Source organism: Ursus americanus, chromosome X (assembly GCF_024610735.1).
Source record: "Ursus americanus isolate L20-20 chromosome X, mUrsAme1.1.p, whole genome shotgun sequence".
NCBI classification, from domain to species: Eukaryota; Metazoa; Chordata; class Mammalia; order Carnivora; family Ursidae; genus Ursus; species Ursus americanus.
In genome coordinates, this window is record NC_142164.1 from 39,009,245 (window position 1) to 39,027,380 (window position 18,136).

Sequence of the window (18,136 nt, forward strand, 5' to 3'; positions counted from 1 at the left end):
TGACTGATGAATCTTGTCAGCTTTTTGCTTCACTTTTGATACAGCATGTGGTTATAAGAGCAGGGACTCCAGAGTCTGGCCGGATGCCAACCCTCCCTCTGCCACTTATCTGTGACTTTGTGCAAATTAGTTACCTGCTCTATGCCTCAGTTTCCCCATCTGTAAACTGAGAATCATAACAGTACTTCCCTCACGAGGTTACCGTGAGGATTAAATGAGCTAATGCACACAAAGCTCTTGGCAGTAATGAGAGTTTCCAGAACTGCCTGAGAAGGGGTAAACTTGGATTGAAGATACGATCTAGGTGAGAGGAGTAGTGGGCAGGGGGCGAGGTATGGAGTAAAGAGCTGATTCCCTGGGCATATGTGCACTTCTCAATAATCTTCACCAAAGGACACCATCCACCATTAATCACAACAATGTACCCGCTCTTTTACTGAGGAAATCTATGTATTTGCAGTCATTGGGGTATTGTATTTATTCGTAGGCTATTTAAATGTGATAACATTAAGTATGCTTTTGAGAGTAAATCTTTGCTGTCAACCTCTTTTGTAACTATTAAGAGAAACATGCGTGGTGCGGAGACTGCTTTTACCTGGCAACACGCTCATGCACAAGCCTAGAAGGAGGACCCCCACGGAGCAGTCTCCGGAAGGAAGTCTCTGGAAGGAAGTGCGGGTGCCACAGTAAACTGCCCGTGTGACTCGGGTCGGTATGGGTCACCTGGAGCTGCCCACTCTGTTTTCACCCCTCACTTGGGTCTCATGGCACAAAATTAATCTGAGTAAGTAAAAGTGCCTTAATAGTGGACGCTCCCGCTTGCCTCTGCCCACTCGAGCGGCAATCCTCCCTCTGCTTCCTCCCCCAGGAAGGACTGTGAGCACAGCGCCGCTCCGGCTCTCGAAGACCCGTACTGAGAGGCTTGCCATGGACCAAGCCTCCAAAGAGGCCATCTATGCCTCTAGAGCTGTTTAATGAAGGGAGAAAAAACATCTAACTTCCCTCATCCTTGGGTTCATCATCTGTAAAACAAGAGTGCCACCAGTGGTATCATGGGGTGTCACGAACACTAAGTGGCATCAGGAACAAGAATGCCTCCAGCACGGAGCCCAGCACATACGATTCAATTAGGATTCTTTCCCACTCCCAACCCTGCTCACCCTATCACACAGCTAGACTTCTCCAGTCAGGCAGGGGCAGAAAGGGCATTTCTCTTTCTTTCTTTTTTTTTTTTGTTTTTTGAAGATTTTATCTATTTCAGAGAGAGAGAGCATGCACGGGGAGGGGGGAGGGGCAGAGGCAGAGGGAGAAGCAGACTCCCCGCTGAGCAGGGAGCCTGACTCAGAGCTGGATCCCAGAACCCTGGGATCATGACCTGAGCCGCAGGCAGATACCCAACGGACTGAGCCCCCCAGGCGCCCCAGAAAGGGCATCTCAATGGCTGCGTGAATGTTCTGTTGTGGTGGTGGTGGTTTTCGTTTTGTGGGGTCTTTGCTTTCTGTCTTTGATTTGATTTTTTGCGGGTCGGATTGACGCAGGAGAGATTGGAGGTAGGGGCAGAACTGGAAACATTTAAACAAACACAGTGGGCTTGACAGGACTTTCGCTTGAATTATTAGAATTCCACCAACTTTCCAAGGGCATGCTGGACATGGGGAACCTGGGTGGGCTGTGCAAAGAGCGGAGCCAGGCAGGGGTCCAAAATGAGGCAGGTGTTCTGGTCATTCGGTGAGTAACCTGGAATTTGAACACTGAGAAACGGGAACTGGAGGAGGAAGGCAGCAGATGGGAAATGGGGCTATAAAATGAGCTTCACTGCGCCAAAGAAAGTGTAAAAACAGAACAAGAGTGCATGCCTCTATGAACTGTTTTGACTATGAAAACATGACTACACCAGAGAGCTTATATGCCCTACAGATGTGGGGGAGGAGGAGAGGAGAAACGATATTAATCCTCACCCATTTTATCCTCACAACCCTGCCATGTGTCCAAATGTTTCAAATGCAGCAATTCATGTCCTCGAATTTTGTATTTTGCTGGAATTTAGCAAGAATTGTCAAAAAGTATGTTTGAAAAAGAACGGAACACTTTAGATGACTGAAAAATTATAAAGCATCTGCTTTCCTTGTATAAAAATAGGCTCTGCCCACACCTTGGATTCCACAGTTGACTTAGGCTTTTCATCTATATTAAATGTCAATTGCCATATACTTAATAGGATTGAACGTAATACTCTGAATTAATCATTTCAGGAGTATAATTGAATAGACTGACTAGGTCACTATGCACTTATTTTTCATTGTGCATGAAAATCATTTTTTTCCACCTATAATTCCACATTGGTTTCAAAATAGCTATTTCATTCTCACCAGGTGCTAGTAGCCCGAATCTTCCTCAGGAGCTGTTAAGTCAGCTCCACTTGCTCTGTGATCTCTCACAAAAATACAGAACATTTTGGCTACTAAACATTTAAAAAATCTCAAAGAACTCTTTTTGAAACCACTAGAAATCAAAGTATGCGTCCCGCCCTAAAACTTTTCTTTTTGTCTTTGCTTAGAGGCAGTAATCAAGAGGCATCTGGGCAGGATAATGGGCGAGTTTACTTAAGTATCAACTTAAAGACTCCCTTAGGTATTCTTGCAGAAGGGCAGTGAACTTTTTCCCCACTAGGTAAAATTTAGTTCAGTAACTGAAAATGAGCAGCTTATTGGGCGCAAGACCCCGTTCTACTGTGGCACCTTTGCAGAGCTGTTGATGGGTTATGGAATGGGGTCTATATGGCTGAGCCATATAGACTAAAAATCGACATTTTTAGCGCTGCAATTCACTACACCCCTCCTTCCCAAGGAGCGTTCTAGTCCATGTACGTTAAATTTGAAATTGATGGGGAGCATTTGGGAATCACTGTCCTCCCAACCCTCAGAAATAAAGATAAATACCTCTAGAAGTCCTGAGGTCTGCGAGAGGAATCTCTGGAAAAGGTGTGGTGCCCAGAAATATTACTTACTACTACTACCGCTAACAACTGCTCCTGCTGTGAACTCTACTCCTCTCACCACAGCAACAACTACTAGCACCATTTATTGAGCCTTGACTCTCCCAGGCACAGTAGCAAGTGCTCTGCATGTACTACCTTTCCCTTCAAGGTATGATTAGTCTAAGCTCCACAGATGATGAAACCGAGCGCAGAGTAGTTACGTGTCCAAGGCTACAACAGCGAGCGTGACTCCTGTCCGTCCAGCTCCAAAGCTACCATGGCACGCTGCATCCCAGAACCTACATACCATTTCTGGAAGGCTGGAATTGTAGAAACTGAGGCTTTGGAGCTGGGCAAGAGGGCCTTGGGTTGGAAAGGTGGCTGGAAGCCAAGTGAGGAAGGGAAATGGCGCATGTGCGGTGCAAGTCAGAGTGGACGAGCGAGTCCTCTGTTACTAGCCACCCGATCACAGAATCAACGACTAGAGTTTATATGTGTGTTTGTGAGTCAGACTGCTCTGCACTGCAGAGGTTAATAACCACCACTCTAGTTCTCTTTTCACTTTGCCTTCAAACTCCTGGGGGTCTGCATTTCCTTACAACTTAACTTTCTCCTTGACTCTCTGAGTCTGTCTTCCATCCTCACACCTTTCTGCTGAACCTTCTCTCTCAGAGGTCACTAATGATACTCTCCCATATGATGTTGCTACTATGCCAATGGCCTCTATCAAACCTTCCACACCTTGAAGGCTTCTCTTCCTTTGCTGTGTGATCCTCTGTTTTGCTGGTGTTCCTTCCTCCTCCCTTCTGTTTTTCATTTCTCTTTTGCTTTCCTCTGGCGTTCACATCCCTCACTCACACCCCTTACTCACGCTAAATCATCTTCACGATGGGTCAGGAACCACTGGTAATGGACAAGAGACATTCAAGCGGTATGGACGTTGGCTTTGCCAAAGGAAACACAATGGGGTGGTTAGGGGCACAGGCTCTGGAGCTAAAGCACCTGGATTGAAACCCCCCACTCTGTTACCTACTAGCAGCATGACCTTGGTAAATAACTTCAACCCCTCTGTATCTCAATGTTTCACCTGTAAAGCAGGAGTAATAATAGTGTTTACCTTATAGAGTTGTTGTAAGTATGAAATGAGTTTACATATATAAAGTGCTCACTTGGAACATAGGAAATCTTCATTAAGTGTTACTTATTATAGTCTGTACAAAGGTTAATTTCTAAAATGTTGATTATATCCACAAATGAAATCTTTTACTTCTGATATTTACATTTTTTTATTTATGTATTTGAGAGACAGAGAGAGAGAGAGAGACAGAGAGAGCGAGCATGAGCAGGAGGAGGGAGAGAGGGAGAGGGAGAAGCAGACTTCCCGCTGAGCAGGGAGCCCGATGTGGGGCTCCATCCCAGGACCCTAAGATCATGACCTGAGTCAAAGGCAAATGCTTAAACAACTGAGCCACCCAGGCACCCCTTAAATTTTTAAAAAGATTTATTTATTTTTAAAGAGAGAGAGCACACAGGTGGGAGGGGCAGAGGGAGAGGGAGAGAGAAACTCAAGCACACTCCTCGCTGAGCACAGAGCTCAACGTGGGGCTTGATCTCACAACCCTGAGATCACGACCCAAGCCAAAACCAAGAGTCCGATGCTTAACTGACTGAGCCACCCAGGCGCCCCTCTGATATTTAAATTTTTTAAAGGCACAGCATTCCTCAGTAATCTCATAAAAAGCTCCACACTCTTTCCATCTATTTTGGAAAGGTCAATCTATTGTTCTATTCAGAGTGACAAACAATTGGGCTGCTCTGTCACGGCCCTTCTCATGCTAGACTTTCTCCGTGGCATTACGTGCTACTTAGGTGCTGATGAGGCCTAGGTCTTTGCCACTCCCCCAGACCTTGCTCCTGACCTCCAGATCCAGCCAGCCGTCTACTCGGCACTTCTTACCTGAGTACTGGCTCACAGCACGACAAACTCTCGTGTCTAAAAAGAACCCCATCTGTATTTCCTGACTTATTTAAAAGTCCACACATCTGTTCAGCGGTCCAAGCCAGAAACCTGGGGACCATCCTACTATGCTCTTACCCCTTCACCCATCGCCTCTAACTGATCACCAAGTAATACTGATTCCACGTCCCAGAAGTGTTTTGAATGTATCCCCTCCTCCCTAACCCTACTACCATACTACCTTAAGTTGTGCCTTTGTCTCTCCCTGCATCAGTAAAAGCCACCTAACGGGGTCTCTTTGCCTTTGCTTTTGACCTTTACCCCTCTTCCATTGGGGGGCGGGACTACAGCCAGAGCAATCCTGAAATGCAGGTCTTACGCAGTTATTCCCCTGCTTTAAAGCTTTCCATGGCTCCCCCAGAGTCTTCAGGACAAAGTCCAAGTACTGACGCCTGGCCTACGAGGCCCTTCCTTACGTAGGCCCCAGCTACTTCGCCACACTCACGTCTTGCAATGAATGATTCTCACCTCTCACGTTCTGGCTGAACCAAGATGTGCCCTGCACATCCCTGTGCTCTTTACCCTTCCATGTTCTTGCATGGGGGCCCCTTCACGACCTTACTTCATTCCCCTTGGCAGAATTCTACCCTTATTTCAAGAGAACTCGATTTTTTTTTAATTTCCATTCTGCCATCTTCCCTAAGTCCCTCGGGCAGACTTAGGTGACTTGCTCCATGCTAGCCTGTCATCTTGCACTTACCTTCATTACAATAATTAGCACTTCATCCCGTATTTGACATTTTACCTGTCAGGTAAGTTCTCTTGAGTTGAGGGCAGGGACCCTTTCCTATTTATCTCTATCTACCCAGTGTCCACCCAGGGCGTAGCATAGCATTTTTGCCCATATGACAGGCTCTTCTCCACCTCCACTAATACTTCTCTGCTCTCTGTCTCAGCGTAGGAGGTCATTTATTTTTCTTCCCTAAACATTTGGCTAAAATGCATTTTCTCTATGAGATTGTCCCTGATTACACTGACTTCACTCTACTCACTCCTTCATTTCATCATGTCCTTGGGGCTTGGAGAAGACTCTTCCAACAAACGGATTTGTGCTTTAATGCTTTTGATTCGATTCTGGCTTCTAGCTCGACCAACCACTCTAAAACATTTAAGGAGCGTCTGCTAAAATCAGCCATAGAAGCGTGGTTTTTAAAAATTAATTCCCATTCAAACACCTATTTTTATGCTTGGGGAAGCAGTCAGGCGCCACTTCTTGCCCTTCCCAAACCAAATCTCCTGTCAGCGCACGATATGGGCAGGAAGAGGGGAGAACACCACAGTAAGACTTCTGAAAGCAACTGAGGCCAAGACCCAATGTAGGGAAGCCACCCAGCTCCTTAAAAGGTTTGAGAAGGACCAGAAAGAAATCAATCTGCCCATGGGGCTTCTGGAATGGACTAACCCATTGGACAACCCCAGTTCTGGAGGAGAGGAAAACATGTGCCACATAGAATATCCAGGAAGGTGCTTCTGTCAGCTCAGTGCCCTGAAACTTACCAACAAGACTCCAGAAGTAAAAACGGAAAGGTTACCCTCCCTACACTCCTCCCTAAATCCTCCTCTTTCTTACTAGAGACTGCGTTTTCCTTTCCCTAGCTAGACTCAAAACTTCCTGGAGGCATGCAACAGCATGTTTCTTTTATAGTTTCCAAACTGCCCACCGCACTGAGTACGTAGTGTTGGCTCAAGAAACGCTTTGTTGTCGACTGACCGATCCCCAAGTACTTAACTATTTTTCTTCCCCTCGATATTTTCAGGAGTGCTTGTTATTCACAAAACGGCGCAGTCTTGGAAGCCAAGAGGAAATATTCATCTGTTGGTATACATTTTCCCTTGGCTATGCATGAAACAGAGATTTCCTTTGGAAATGTAAACAAAGGATGCCTGATGAGAAAGGACAAAGAACTATATATAGACATCAAGTGGCCAGCATGGGGGGGTGTCAAAGCATGGCCCTCCCTTAACCAGATTAAAGGAGTTTTCCTTCTGCTCCTGCCTCCTTCCCATGCTCTCCAGCCCCAACCAAAAAAATAGTTTCCAACTGCCTATCCCCTAAATTCTGGAAGCTGGGCAGCAACTGGAACAGGCTGACTTTACTAAGGAATTCAGCTAACAAATCTGTGGTGATCCTAATCTCTGTATCTGTAATAATAGGAAGACTGCGGCTTTGTTTACTTTCTGGGGAGAACAGAGAACAAGAAGAAAGAACCAGGAGAGAGGCAGTATTCACAGCCCCTTTATGAAAAGTCAATCTGCGACAAAAACATTTGCAGACAATAAGGAAGGGGAACAGGTTTGGCAGGAAAATAGCCCTATTTCGGTTTTCTCAGAAGCGCCTTAGCTGGTATCCTCCACCCCCGCCCAACGTGAAAGACCTGGTTCACACTGCGAATAAAGTCATTCCCTATAGACAAAGCTGGATTCGATAGAAGGAAAAAAAAAAAAAAAGAAAAAAACAAACACAGCACCCTTTAGTGTCCGGTTCTCATGACAGCCAGTCTCCTGCCATTTATTTCACTGTATAAAGTATTTATAAGCATTTATGAAGTCTCAAGTCCCTTCTTTAACTGCATTTCTAATCCCAGGGCTTGTTCCAAAGCCTTCTGGACACACAGGCTCTGTGCTGAACGAGTATAATAAGTACCCTGGACTCACCCTATTATTATGGGGAAGTTTAGGGCACATCCCTAACCTTTCAGAAGGGATGATGTCATAGAGCACAGCCATGCTCTTCCATAAACCATCCTGCGGGGTTCCCGTCAAAGACAGAATCCTAACTGGAGGGCCTCTGCAGTTAACTCCCCAAATACACTCTCACCCTTGACATGTAATGCCGGACCTCATGGTTCTCTGCCAACCGTTGGTTAACATTTTTATCCCATTGTCTCTATTGCCAGCACACGTATGTCCGTATCGGGGTGGATTTGCACAGCGCCTAAGCCTCCCGAAGGCAGATACAGCACCCGCCCGCGCTGTTTTCTTCATACCCGGTACAAAGCCATGCATAAGTATTAGCAAAAGGTGACCTTTTGTGTGCCAAAGCAGACAGCAGCCTACGCAATGGATTTAACAAGCATCTCTAAGGGACCCTCTTAAAGCCCTCCTTTGCTGGTTCATCATGGGGCTGCTCTTCCCTCCCACTCGGCGGCATGGGTGTCATCTCCTGCAAGGCTCAGGCCTGAGCACTGACTGCAGAAAGGCACTGGTAAAACTGCGCCTGTTACGTAGAGGGCCAGAATGAGTCCTCCTCTATTAACACAATGATGCATTGTTTTACGAGACTAGCTCCTCGCTACTTGAAGAGTGGGGCCCTGAATACAAAGGTTTGATTGGTGCAGTGTGCTGGGAAGGGCTGGAACCCGGCTCTGTTTGGGTGAGGCTGGTCAGAGTGATAAACTTCCCAGGGGTGGGATGATAAGATGTTAGAAAGGTCTCAGGGCAAATAAGCAACGAAAATAAACTGCTTACTTTGCTAATTTGACTACAACTTACACTATACTTAATAGTCTTTTTGATGAGAATGAGGAAGGTGATAATTATAATTTCTAACCACGTTTTATTCGCTAGTAGCTGTTACCCCGCCCTCAACCATGAGAATTCTAAGCCAAGGGATCCCTTATCTTGTCTCCTGCTTACAATACTTCCTTGTCTCTCCACCAGTGTGGGTTTCTTATACTGTAATCTAACAGCATAATCAGAAGCTTTGATAGACTGGAACAGAGAGGGATTTCTGACTAGCTGAAAAGCACTCCAAAATGCCTCTGTTTTGTTTCTCCCCGTATAGGAAAGGACGAAATCAAAGACCACCAAAGAAGAGAATAAAGAAAATAACCGTTCACAGAATCATGACCCGTGAAATCTGGAAGACACATCGAAGGTCAGGGAGTCAGTTCAACCCCTTACACTATAGGTAAGGACCCTGAAGAGGAGAGGCTAAGTGACTTAACTCAAACTCCTCTCCCCGGGTAATGGCAGCGTCAAGGCTAGAAGCCCATTTTGTAACTTACGTTCTGGGGTTCTTTCTTTCCATTCCTTGGGCTTCTCCCGAAATTTCCTGCTATATTCCACAACCTCGCGCCTGAGTTTAACTGGCATCCCCTGCACCCTCCATACTGCAGCACTCTCTTCCACAAATGGGAGTGCGCAGCAGGGATTAAATTGCTATGGGACGTTCGTCATCCAAGTATACCCTACTTTAAGAAACGCAAGACGTGAAGACAGCCAGACAATGGGGAGTGCTTACTCGTATAGGATGATTCTTTGTCTCACTAGAAAATTCTCACACTTCCTTAAGTAGAAATCCCTAGGTGGGATTTAACTTGAATCACTACATTTATCTGTCACGGAAGTAAGATTAGAACTAGACCATGAGGGTGTAAATAGAATTAGAAACATTTTTATCCAATCACTGCCTGGGACGAGTGCTATAACATTTTACCCGACCCACTTTAGACTTGAAGCACTACCGTTGCTTCTTTAACAAAACCAACACCAAACCAAATGCTACAGCTGAGGTCCCGTGCTCTTGAGAAAGAGAGAGAAATAACATCTTTCTTTTATTACACCCACTTATGAAACACTGACTCCTCTTGTAAGCTCTGCTCTTTGATGTGGCCTTGACATAGGTAACAGGTTTTCAAAAACCTTAGACTTGTATGACACTTTACAATTCACAGACAACTTGAACATAGAGAGCATCTGTTGACGACAAGAGCAAGTGCGACGGTGATGAGTGAGGACCAGGTGAGGTGTGTGGGGACAATGCGAGGAGAGGCTAGGAGCAGGAGAAGCAGTCCTGATAAGTACTCTTACAGACACGATACTGCCCCAAATGAACTTTGCACTACTCCAAGGACCCAGGATTCCCAGCTGCCCCTGTGACACCCCAGCTATCTCTTTAGGAAGCTAAGATGTCCAGTTTGATGGGAGAAGAAACACACTGCATGTTGGACTCTCATATTGCCTGCCGCTTGGAAAGGAGAACGGATGACCTCCTGGACTGTGCCTCCCCAGTCCACGGCCGCCACCCATGTACTTCTGTTTAAACAATAGCCATCTGCCACTCTTCTTGGAACAAGCATCCTAAGGGAATGAGACTTCCTAGAACTATCATTCAGCCCTGCACTCCAAATGGCCGAGCTACATTCTTGACAAGACTCAAGTGCCCCCCAAAGGACTGCCTGATTCGGGTCCTCTGAAAGCATTGCAAAAGTTTCCATTACGTACCTCAACTTGCTGGCAGATCTGTATTAGTTTGGCCATTTGATTTTCTAGTTCACTGTTGCGCTTAACCAGGTTGGTGAGGTTCATCTCCAGAGTTTGCTGCCATCGCCGACAGTATGAAGCCAGAGGGAAACAGGGAAGAGGGGAAAAAATAAGAAACATTCAATGAGCTTGAGAACCAATATTATGTGGCGATCATTCAGTCAGTTGACAAACATTTCAAAGATTCATTGAGCACTTGCTGTGGGCCAAGCACTGTTCTAGGTGCTAATTAGTAACGCTGTGCATTTGCTCCAGCCTCTCGTTATTGGGGAAAAGATGACATTCATGACTTCACGGATGTAGGAATTTAATATTAAGGCGACTTTAAGTTTCCTACAATATTTTTAACTTTTTATAGTATTTCACAGCATTTCATTTTGCCTTCACAGTAATCCAGTGACATAAGGAGAAGAAGTATTATCCTCTCTTTTACCGATGAGTAGACTAAGGGAACTATAATTTATTGAATAAATAGTACTTGCCAGACACTACACTAGACAATTTCGTATATACCATTTAATAACCATAACAATCAATGAGGTAAGATATGTCAGCATTTTACAGATGAGAACTGAGCTTCAGAATGGGGGGCAAGTGTTCTTCGCAGTCCTATAATTAGCAGGTGACAAAGCTGGGACTAGAACCCGGTTCTCTAGCCTCAGTCACTTTGCCCCAGTATTCAGGATCTTTTCTTTTCTTTTCTTTTCTTTTCTTTTCTTTTCTTTTCTTTTCTTTTCTTTTCTTAGAAACATTTTAGATTTATCAGTAGGTTCCTTCAGGGGAAAAAATGGTATTTTAACTGTGAGATTCATCAAAATCGAACATTGTATCTCACAGCTTCCCTTCTTTGGCCCTGAGGAATAGCCCATGGAGACAATGGACTTCAAAATGCAACGCCTGGCGTGTCAAGGCAGGACATCCATTGTTCATCATTGCTTACTGGTACATAGATCCTTTCAAGTGTACATTAGAAGCACTTTGCAAACCTGTTTAAAATAAAAGAAGTACAAAGATACTCAGAACTCTTAGTGTATTTTCAGTTGAGCAAGCTACTCCCTCCCATTCCTTATGTGAAAAAAAACCAGAATGTTATTCACTCTAGGTTGATGATGGCCTTTTATATTCCTCCCCATTCCCAAGCCTTCAGCTCTGGAGGCTGCTTCTCCTCTAGGACCAGTCCCAAAATCCACTCCTCTCTCATTCACCATCCCAACACCCCCACAAAGTCTGTTCCAAATGTAATACCCCAACTTTCTGGCCCTTATTCTGCTAACATTCCTTCCCTTGGTTGTGTACATTGCTTCGTTGCTGTCTCCATGGCTCCTACGGTTTGTAGTTGTTCAAAGTTCATGTTTTTGATAGGAGGGAATGGAGAGGGGGAGCAAAGGGAAGTGGGGGAACGGGGAGAGGACTCACGTACTTGGCCCCTTTCTTGTCTACTAAGTAGCTGTGGCTCCTTAGTATTCTTGGCACTGGCCCATGAGTCCATCCCAGAGGATGTATTCCCATAGATATATGTATTTCTAGGATGGGCAGTCTGCTCTCACTTCCTCTCAAACTGGATTATGAGAACCAGCTTAATCTTTGCTTCCCTTCTTGCCAGATCTCCCTTGGTTTCTTTGGCTTAATCCCTGTGGAAGTGATTTGCCCCCATTTATTCTGCTGTTCTTGGCTTGGGCACAATGTCTGCCCTGGCCCTCTTGAACTCCCCACCGTCTCCATCCGTGGCCTTCTCCTGAGCAAGGGCAAAGAGAGTGAAGAAGGGAGAAAGAAGGGCAGCGATTGTTGATTTGGACACAATCCCTAAGCTTAGTAGATGTCACGAGACAAAAAAAAGAAAGAAAGAAAGAAATGGCTGAGATCGAATACAACAAAAAGTAATGAGCACCTGCTCTGGGGAGGGGGCAGTGAATTCCAAGAGAAAGAGGAAACGAAGGTGGGTCTTGAAGGACAAGGAGGATTTGAACAAACAGAGATGGAGGAGGACCGGGTGTTCCACGCACAAGGAATAACCTGGGTGGAAGGAAATAAAGTATAAGGACGTGTTCGGGGAAGGGAAGTTGAATTTGGCTAGAACAGAGGGTACAGGAGAGTTGTAGGGGCCAAGGCTGGAAGTGCAGCTGGAGGTCCTGTTTTGAAGGTCTTGAACGCCTAGATGGGGAGTTGTCACCTATTTTTATTTTTTAGCAATGGGGACTTGCCAAAGGCTTTGGAGCAAGACAATGACGTAATCTGGGCCACATTTATGAGCTCAACCTTCCAGCAATAATGTGGGGCAGCCTGAAACAGGAGAGCCTAGGGGCAGGGACACTGGTTAAGAGGAAGCTGTGATGTTCAAGGCAGTTGGTACTGCAGGTCTGGGCCAAGCTGAGAGGAAAACCGAGAGAAACACGTTTCAGGAAAGGACTTGTCACTGTCCACTTTGTGGAGAGGACGAGAAATAGGAGGACTAAGAAAAGGCAGGTGGATTTGGTCATTATAAGTCACTGGTGACCTCCAAAAAAGGCGTTTCAGTGGGGTTTGGAAGCAAATGCCAAAAGGTACAGAGTTAGGGAGTCCCTTGGTAGTGACGACGTGGAGGTGGCAAGTCTGGACTCCTCTTCAAAACTCTGGCTGCGGGGTGACTAAGACAAAGCTACGGTTTGATGAAACAGTCCAGCTTAGGTTAGACAGTGGGCATTGGCAACGGGCCCCATCGGTTTATGACGATCACTAGCACAGGGGTCCAGATTCCTAGATCAATGGAAGTCCCATGTCCCGCCATTGACTATATGGACCGAGGAGGAAGACATAATGTAGATTAATGAACTTAGGGAGGATACAGAATTAGAAATTTGTGTTTCAAACTGTAACGCGTTTCCATTCAAACACACGATTCCATGGGGAAAATGCTTTCTAACAAGTCCAGGCAACCTGTTGCAACACTCGTCGTGAAACTAATAGCCTATAAATAATTCATAGTGTCGAGCAGGACTAAGAGCCCCTGCTGCGTGTTCCTCATTTATGGCCCAGCACTGAGACTCACAGCTTGTGTAAAGCCACTGAAAACAAAAATGAGGGCTGAACACATCATTTGGGGTCTGGTTTGACTATGGAACTTGGGTTACCATCACAGAATTATGGCAAACGCTTATTTTGCTCGGGCCCCCTAGCAATTTGCAGAAAGCCAGCTCATTTTAACACCACAGAACTAGAACTGACAAGATGACTCTAATTTCAACCTTACTTCATTAATATGAAAATGCTTTGAAAAATAAATCTCTGGCTAATGAAAACACCATCTGTTGATGGCTTTTTGCCACTGTTTTCTTACATTACGAGACATAATTTGGGGAAAACCCCGAACATTTACTTACTCACTTCCTCTTCATTTGCAAGGAATGAAAGCCTCCTCTCAAAGTGGGATTGATTCTCGATCATGAGCGTATGCAAAGGCAAGTGGAGAGTTGCTGCAATTATGCATATTCCGTCTCCTCACCCTTCCTTATCACGCCTGGCCCTGGCGAATCATTTAGAACGAGAAATTCGGGGCCACTCTAGGCTCGAATGATTGCACTGATTTGGCCAAGTAATTTTCTTGCCTCTACTCTGGCTAAGTACACCAAGAGAACACACGTATGTGTGCGTCTATGTGTCTACGTGTGTGTGTGTGTGTGTGTGTGTGTACACACAGTCCACTTACGGAAAATTAAAGGTGTCTTTTTGGGGTCGCGCTGCTGCGGTTTGGTTTTGCAACAGCGGTTTGTTCCGTTCTTCTCTTGTGCTGTCCGGTGGATCACCGGGCCCGGCTCCCTCTGGCCAAGCCTCGTTAGTGTAGCTTTCTCGGAACAGCTGAACCACGACAAAGAGAGAGCCAGAGTGGCAGGGGAGATTGGAATGGGAGATATCTGCTGGGAGGAAACGGGGGACAGGAGGTTGGCAGGGGAGCAGGATGAAGCTCCCATTTCCTGCCGCAGGAGGTGACCTCTGGGTCCTTCTGTGCTTCCCCTGCGTGAGGGTCAGAGAGGCCATTTGCGCCATGAGACTGAGACCCTCTTCACCTCCGGATGACGACATCATTACAGCTTTCACCAAACTGCGCACGTGTCTAAGCGGCACAACGTGAGGGAAATACTTGGCTGCTTTGCATAACTGAGATTTTAAAAGGCCCAAGTGAGCTAAAGGGACGGTCAACACTGATTCCGTTTTTTTTATTCGAGTTCTGCTTCGGTTGTATCATGTAGACTTGGCCTCTTTGTGCTCTGTTCTACCCCGCACAAAGAGGAGAATGTCGGCCATTTCTGAGATACCAGGCATGGGCTATTCTTCCAGACAGCATCCCATAAAAAGAAATGGCTTCTTTAACCCTCTCAAATAATTGCTGGGTTTTTTTAAGATTTTTTTATTTATTCGAGAGAGAGAGAGCAAGAGAGTGCAAAACCATGAGCAGGGGGCAGGGGCCGAGGGAGAGGGAGAAGCAGGCTCCCTGCCGAGCAGGGAGCCCGACTCGGGGCTCGATCCCAGGACCCCCAGGATCATGACCCGAACGGAAGGCAGACACTTAACCAGCGGAGCCACCCAGGTGCCCCAACTGCTAGTTTCTTATTTTTCCATTTCTCTAGATACACGTTGTTTCAGGTAACTTTCTCACTGGCTCCCTCAAGAAACCAAGCCATCCGTCAAAACATCGCCTCGTCATTAAAGCCAGAGACTCCCCGAAGGTGCTCACCCTCAACCACGATTGCCACTGTCACGCTCCGTGAAGGCACGTGTATTCACACGTATGTGAGCACGCTGACACAGCCCTACCTGACACATCTCCATCTTGAAGCCTATAAAGGGGGGCCGCCTTTCTGCCTGTTCTATTTAAACACGAAGAATTGCCACCGAATGCCTGTATACTCTTTTGCTTTCTAACAGGCACAAGGGGAACGTGACTTAAATCTACACAAGATCCCAACTGTTTTTGATGTGGGAATTCACCTTGGGGGGATGCAGGAGAAGGGAAGGGAAGAAAAGGCTGATGTACCCCAAACCGGAGCCTTCCCAATTCACAGAAGACAGCTTCATCTTTAAAAATGATCTGAGCCAGTGACCCCATTACTATTTATTGACATGCTCTTTTTTCTGACATCCTGTCGGCTCACTGATGTTCCTAGCTATTCCAAAAGCCAGGAACCAAAAATCTTAGCACACTTTTGGGGTCACATTCTGCTTTCTTTTTTTAACTGCTTGTCTTAAAATACTTACTTTGCTTTTGCTTCAGTCTGTCACTTTATGTATCAATTACATATGGCCTTTCAACAGCAGAACACACCATCTGGTCCACCAACTGAAGCCCACACCCTTCTGCCAGAGTGTATTCCTTCCCCAAACATTTATTTGCTGTTGTGTAGACACGGGCTATGTCCCAGAATGAGATACAGGTGATATACTGGCTCCACAAGGTCTACTCTACTTGAAGTTCGTTAGCGAATAGCCAGACTGGTCCTCAAGCCAGGTGAACCAGGTGGCCATCCGTCTTCTTTCCAGAACGTTCTGACATCATTCTGCAAAGATCCATGCCTCCCCTAGTCCCCTTATCAGGAATGCTATGCAAACCATCCTGCATTTTTTTTTCTTTCCCCTCTCCTCAGGCACATTGCATGGTTAAATCTCTAGCTTAAATGTGTAAATTTTTATTTGGACCTTCTAAAAGAAAACCCGTACTAGGAGCCTAAATCCAGTATTTTATTTTGATAACAGAATAGTGAGCCAAAGCCGACTCTACTTCCCTGGAGTCCTCAATGTTGTATTCTACTTGAACTACTCCTCTTCAGTTCCTGCCTCTCGTGCACATCCTCCCCTTCCTCCTTCACACGCTCTTCCTTCCTGTCCCCCTTCTAGACCCTGAGTGTGCCTCAAGGCACAATCCTGGGTCCTCACTCAGCTCACCACTGCATGACTCTACCTCTACGCTGAAGGCACTCAGTCTACGTCTCTAGCCCGGATCTTTCAGCCACCACAAAGGTCTGAATTTTAACTCCTTCTAGAACATTTGCCCTTTCAGTTCCGAGAATACCCCCACGTTTGCCCTCCTCCAGATACTTGAGCAAACTATTTTCATTCTGCTAGGGCCCTCTGTGCCCTTTACTCCATCCCCATCCTCCAGCTGGGCATCCAAAAACCCACCCAAAGTCTCTTTTGAGGGATGTCCCTCCCATGCTCTCTCTCAATCCCTTGTGCTTCCATTGTCATAGAACTCACCCCACAGTCTTGTAACTGTGTCCTTAACTATCTGTCTCCCCACAGTGAGCTGAAAGCCCCACCAGGGTTGGGACTGTGCTCTCTTTACCATTGTAACCCTAACACCCCTTCCGTTACTTGGCACCTAATAGGTGTTCGGTAAATGTTTGATGAAGGAACGAATGTTCAATGACCCACAATCATATCGAACTCAAAGCTGAAGTCCAATCATCCCACCAAAACTGCCAGCCCCTTCCTAATTTCCCCATTTTTATCCCCAGTACCACTATTCTTCAAGACATCGCCTACTCCAAAGTCATTTTTTTTAATTCTTTCATCTGTAACCATACAACCAGCCATTCACCAAGTCTTGTCAATTCGTTCTCCACGGTCTCCAGTTTGACCCTGCTCTCCAACCAATTCATTCGTGATTCCCTGTTTTGAGCTCCATGACTCCTTTCCCTGATTCTCCCTTTGTGTGTCCGAACATCCTGTGTATACCTCTGTCATGGCACTTACCATACTGCTTTGGAATTTCTGATGTACTTATCTGTCTCTCTTACTAAGTTCAAAGCTCCCCAGGGCAGGGACTGTGCCTGATTTCCTGTGTCCCCAGCTTCTACCACATATGACTTGAACAGTTGAAGTGTTCAGTAAACAAAATGAGTGTTCATGAATTGTTTGTTAAATGAGTGAATGAATCCCTGGCCTTGATCCCTGGTGCTACAGTTTCAGTTACTATCTGTTCTGTCTTCAGGGGAGATAAAGAACAAGACATTACCTCATTACATCAACCCTTCGGGAACTTACATGTCATTATCACATTTTCCCCCTTTCAACTTTGCTTCTTTGGGCTTAATAATTCTTCTTGCCTTCATCTTTCCTCACCTATATTATATTTCTGGAATATGTTCCTCTGCCCAATAAGAAAAGACGGGATTTTCATCCGCCCAGGAATCAATCTCGGAGTCAACATTTCGTAAATTGCGCTCGGACTGAGGATTGTTAGCTCCTTGCAGAGGCTGGTGAGAAGACGTGGGACAAAAGAAATGACAAAAACAGAGAGATGGCAGTGCAGATAATAGGAGTAGCCACTTGCTACGCCTGCTCTCAACAGAAAACATCTTCCAACACATTAATACTATGTGAGAACAGAGCCAGGGACTCCATACAATTATTAGAGGGAAGAGAACAGGAGTTCAGATGAGTCTTAGCACACAGTTTGAGTAGAGATGGAATAAAACAGACCACAGAGAAGCCAGAGCTACAAGCAAGAATGATTTTATGATCAGGAGCTAGTTCAGAAGCTCCACGCCGGGTATGACCCTCACCCCCATACCTACGCGTCCACCACCTTACCGCGGAGTGCAAAGCTGGACCCAGACGCTTTGCTTAGCTGGTGTTTTGCTACTGTGGTTCGGACCTAAGTGAGTGAAATGGAGAAACAACTTCTTCTGCTCCCTCACCTACAGTAACCCAACCTGGCCTCACTGAAGCTGCTTCTTATCATGAGAATTTATGACACGGCTCATTTATTAGGGAGATCTTCAGTCTCAGGATAGATTCTACCGAGGCCATAACCCTTCTTAGGGAGACCACGTTCATGGCCTTACAGGCATGGCATCCTCATACCCAACTTCTCTACAGATAGGCCCACAGAAGATGAACACAGA

General features: G+C 45.9%; 1 protein-coding gene across 4 annotated transcripts in view; it reads right to left on the minus strand.

Annotated features, from left to right (window-relative positions):
• MID2 (midline 2) overlaps positions 1-18,136 on the minus strand; it is a 92,146-nt gene that overhangs the window by 55,526 nt on the left and 18,484 nt on the right. For all 4 annotated transcript variants that reach the window (XM_087860057.1, XM_087860058.1, XM_087860056.1 and 1 more), the window contains exon 3: positions 10,221-10,316. In XM_087860057.1, coding sequence (XP_087716183.1) covers positions 10,221-10,316 — 96 coding nt within the window. The remainder of the gene's footprint in view (positions 1-10,220; positions 10,317-18,136) is intronic.